The sequence below is a fragment of the Cynara cardunculus genome (genome assembly GCF_001531365.2).
Source record: "Cynara cardunculus var. scolymus isolate 2C chromosome LG 1, CcrdV1, whole genome shotgun sequence".
NCBI lineage: Eukaryota > Viridiplantae > Streptophyta > Magnoliopsida > Asterales > Asteraceae > Cynara > Cynara cardunculus.
In genome coordinates, this window is record NC_037528.1 from 16,195,519 (window position 1) to 16,200,305 (window position 4,787).

The 4,787-nt window shown below is 37.8% G+C and overlaps 1 protein-coding gene across 3 annotated transcripts; it reads right to left on the bottom strand.

The window, feature by feature from the left end:
- Positions 1-353: 353 nt before the first annotated feature.
- Positions 354-3,749, bottom strand: LOC112527999. Of its 3 annotated transcripts, XM_025138883.1 has the most exons (4): positions 3,308-3,749; positions 3,017-3,232; positions 2,119-2,238; positions 354-605 (listed from the first exon to the last, which is right to left on the bottom strand). In XM_025138883.1, the coding sequence occupies exons 1-4, from the start codon at positions 3,572-3,574 to the stop codon at positions 525-527; spliced, it is 684 nt and encodes a 227-aa protein (XP_024994651.1). In that variant the 5' UTR covers positions 3,575-3,749; the 3' UTR covers positions 354-524. The 3 variants fall into 3 exon arrangements, with proteins under 3 accessions (XP_024994651.1, XP_024994667.1, XP_024994659.1); XM_025138899.1 differs by lacking the exon at positions 2,119-2,238 and having other exon boundaries at positions 354-602; XM_025138891.1 differs by lacking the exon at positions 2,119-2,238.
- Between the last annotated feature and the right edge of the window lie 1,038 nt (positions 3,750-4,787).

Genomic DNA, 4,787 nt, shown 5'->3' on the forward strand with positions numbered 1-4,787 from the left:
AAGAGGAACATTCATGTTGCTGGTGTAGATCTTGTTCCTTCGACTCCTCTTTCAGCGAGATCCAGGGAAATTCATCGAAAGAGATGGGAGTCACTTCTACAAAGAGAGAAATGTAGGGGTAGGATCGTGATAGCCAAGGACAAAATCGTAATTTGCATCACAACTATTCTTGAAATATATAATATTTATATACACCAAAACTCACACACACTTTTCACATTTGGTAAGGCTCGATCCCATAGCCTGCAAGAAGGTTGAAATCTACCGTAACCCACGTGCAGGGCATATAATGTAAAGCAACATCATATGAAATAAACAAATTCACAATGACAGTAAAGGAGAAGAGAGATTGGCGCCTGAATAAATAAATACAAAAGTGTTCGTACCTGTCGTGTAAGAAGATATGAAAATGTGCTATATCTTCTCGACGCTACCTTTTACTAACTGCAAAACGATATGATCAATTTAATGAACCTGTATAGACGAATGGTGATACTCTTCTTGGATCTAATCATTGGTTTTCTTCAAGTTATAAGCCTACTTCCGTCATGAAGATTGCCCTTGTTCTGCTGCGCTAGCCTTAAACTCGATTCTTGTAAATTCTGCTGCAAGAATTAAAACAAACCACATCAGCAATTCTGAAGCCAAAGAACATGGTCATTATGATTGTCACAACAATGCAATGAGAACACAGCAAACTTCTAGGCCACTCAAAAAACCAAACTGAACTGACCCAGTAAATCCCGCTTGAAAATAGGGTTGTAAGCAGACATAACCTCTACCTCAAAGAGTATGGTAGTTGTTTCCGTTAAAACTCATACTGCTTAACATAATTAGTGCTCAACAGAAAAGTATTGACTAATAGTGATTACAGAAAACACAAAAAAGTTTTGATCTTTCACCATGCATCATTCGGTGATCGGTGCTGATGGTAGCAATGTTGTCTATGGCCAAAAACCATCCCTATATGATTGTTCATAAGCATCACCCTGCCACCATAATGTTTTAGTGGAAAATCGGCAAAATCACAGCTTCATCTATAAATACAAAGTTTCAAGATGTGAAAGAGGCAGGGAATTCATGGTTCAATATTTTTGGTCATATGCCACAAAGACTGACCGGTGTTGCGTTCAGGCTTCCAATTTTTACTCACCACAAGTGGTTTAGACTACTTTTGGAATGTCTACAAATATTTCGAAGGAATACCAATCTACAAAGGGTTAGAGAACAGGTTTGTAAGACTCTTGCCCCAACTGGTTATCCTTTTCAACTTCTATTTAGAAGATAATAATCAATTGTAACCTAACAGCCCAAAAGAGAAAAGATTACTCAACAGTAACACTTTTCATTCAACAAGGAGTTTGAAAGATGGTTGTTTTTGGACAAGTATGAACTGCTGCTGCAATTGTTAATATTAACACAAACATCAGTCTGCATCTACCATTAATAAAATTAGCTAACAAATTTTGTGTTTTCAGAAAATACCAGTAGAGGATCACTCACAATATTTGCAAACAGATATCTGTAGAAGTGATACTACTTTAGAAAATATAGTTCTCAACTAGCATCAGTGTGGGAACTGGGAACTTATAAAGAACGCAGAGTTATCAATGCCTAGGGCCTACCTTAATAAGTAGAAACCTACCGTCAACAATCAACACCTCAGGTGTTCTAAAACTGTATGGATCCTACACCATGGTTATACCTCTGAAAGTTACTTCTCTATCAAGTACTTATATGCATATATGTTCTTCTCTCAAATTAAATGGGATACATGCATAAAATATATAAAAAGGCCAAGTTCATAGACCACTTATTGGGGTTACAAGGTGTTGATCTAGCACTTGATCTTAACCCGTATTCAAGTATCCCTTGGTTCCAGAAAGCCTGACCGCTTTTTGTTGGAGAATACCAATCTAAAACAACAAGCAGAACAAGAAGCACTCAACCAGTAAGGCAGTAAAGCATGCCCACGGCTTAGCAGACACTTCTCTGTCAAAAACAATCACTCCCCAAACTTGCATGAATCGGTGAGGAGCAATAACAAAGTATATGAACAATAAACAGTATGATACCGAAATTCTAAAGTGGAAAACCCTCAAGCAATGGAAAACTCACCAACCATCTGCACGTAAGAACTAGAAACACTAGGATCAAATTAGGGTACAAGAGTGTTTCTGATAGATGAACAAACTGTGCCAATGATCCATCAACTAACCTAGCAGCAAATGATACTACCTGAAAACAAAGTGTCCAATCCGTAAACGATAATACATTACCTGTCACTAGTACCAACAATCGAGAACACATAAGACAAAGGAAAATACCCAAACAAAGTTTCTGTTCAAGACCTGTATCCCACACTTCAGACTTCCAAACACAACCTCCACCATTGAAAGTGAAGCCTTAAGAACCTGCTGCCCAAAGTTTAGCCTGGTCCAACGGTTAAACGATCTTGGTCCATGATGGCCTTTTTATTGATTTTGACGATTGGATCTCTCTATGAATGGAAAAGGGGTGCTCCGGATCAGGAGTAACCACTAGTGATAGGGCAAAAATCGGGGGGAAGGACAAAAGAAAGAGCGATGCCTACATTAAATCAATTGATTCGTCATGGTAGAGAAGAAAAACAGTGAATTTTTACTATTTGAAAAACGGGATTTTCCTCCTCCTTGTTTCTCTCTCTTTTGGTTGTCTAACTAAAATCCCAACACTAAGTGCCTATAATTCTACATCTTTTAGAGCACCACACTTTTGCTTCCCACCAGCTCATGATCCCATGATCATTATGTATGTTAGTATTACATATTTGCAGCTTTGTATAGTCACACATGAAATATATAAGAGGGAGGATGTGAAAACGATGATGATAACTATATAAAAATGTACACACCACCAACAATGCAACAGTATCTTCGTTGCTCGATCAAAGTTAAATCCTTTCTAATGTCAAATACATGTACATACTACGATTTTGATGTAAAGATAGAATTAGGGATTTAGGTATAGTACGAACCGTTGATTGGAGAGGAGGAGGATCAAGATCAATAGAGTGCAAAGACATCTTAGCGATCTCGGATATCGCAGCTTCTCTGACTTCAGGTGTATCACTTGTTAAATCCTCGTAAGCAGCCACAAATGCCTCCTGCCAGAATCGAGGTAATTTGATCCTACGGCTATTGGTGTATACATCCCACATATGCTTCACCACCTTCTCCCGCTCCTCTATTTCCTATGCAAAGCCATAAATTAGATCAACCAATCCAAACAAACACACAAACACACGCAGAGAGGGAAAAGGACGGACAAGGACGTCGAAATCGTCATATATGGGAGTGCCACCACCAATTTCATCGGATAATCTGTTCAGGTTGCCGACGGAAAGGCGGAGAGTGGCGGTACCGGTAAGCATTGACCAGAATGCGAGGAGGATAATGGCGGCGAGGGCCCAGAATTTGTACCGGCCTCTTCTAAATATACTAGAATCTACGGTTTCCTTTTTATTAGAGATCAATGTCGATGAAGAATATAATGTCGAGGGTGTTGATATGGGCAGGGGATCTTCATCCCTCATTTCTCCTCGGACTTGAACAAGAAATAGGAAATTGAAATCAATTTGCTTGATTCAAACAGTGTTCATCATGACACTGTGTGAAGTTCTTGAAATTGAGATTACCAAACACACTGCTCAAAAGATGATGGAAGAACATGCAGTACAGTTATGGGATTGCTTGGATCGATCCTTCATCGCCATGTGGATTTTGTTGGAAGAAAATTTGAAGATTTGGGGTAACATCACCGTCACGTTCGTTAATCGTTACTGCTGCCTGCTGGTATCAAATGGTTGGATTGGATCCTTGCCAGGCCCAAATCAATATTTGCTGTTAAAGTCCAACATATAGAACTTATAATATTGTGAATTATCACGAAAATAAACTGGTCTCACATAAAATAAATCTAAATTTGATCATACGAGACCAATTTGTTTTTATGATACCACAATATAACATTAAACTTTCATATAAAACAATATGAAGATAAAAAAACACTGAATTTTCACAATAAAACAACGTGAAGGTACAAAAAATACCGAACATTCACAATAAAAACACTGTAAAAGTACAAACGAACATTCATAGAAAAGAAAACTTATCTTTACAGTGTTTTGCTATGAAAATTCAATGTTATCTTTATGATCTCTCAAAAAATAAAATTAGTCTCACAAGAACGCAACCCTATAAATATCAAAACTTTACCTTAGTTGTTTCAACGTTAAGGTCTGTCTAAATATTTTCCTTTTTGTCTAAAAGCTTGTTTAATTCTTTTAACTTGAATAATGAAGTTTTCAAACTTTTTTTTAGTAGCTAAAATTTTTAAACTTATTTAACAGAACAAATAAACATTTGAAGGTATTGAAATCAAATAAATAAATCTTGTAACTTACTAAAACCTAAAAACTTAGTTCTTATTTATAATTTGAGTGATTAAGGGGTTGTTTGTTTGGCTCTTAATGGTTACATTAAGAGCCAACCTCTTAATCGGTAAGAGGTCTATGTTGTTTGACAAAAAAGAGAGGCTCTTAATGGTTACACAACCCCTCTTAACCATTTTGCATATGGGGCTTCTCTAAACCATTTAGAGTCTTCTTTTTCCAATTTTGTCCACTCTCCCAAGAACCTCACACGTCGCTCACCCTCTGGTCGCCGGTCTTCACAACCCCTCCCCCCACCCTCTCGTCGCCGGTCTTCACAGCCCCTCCCCCACCCTCTCGTCGCCGGTCTTCACAG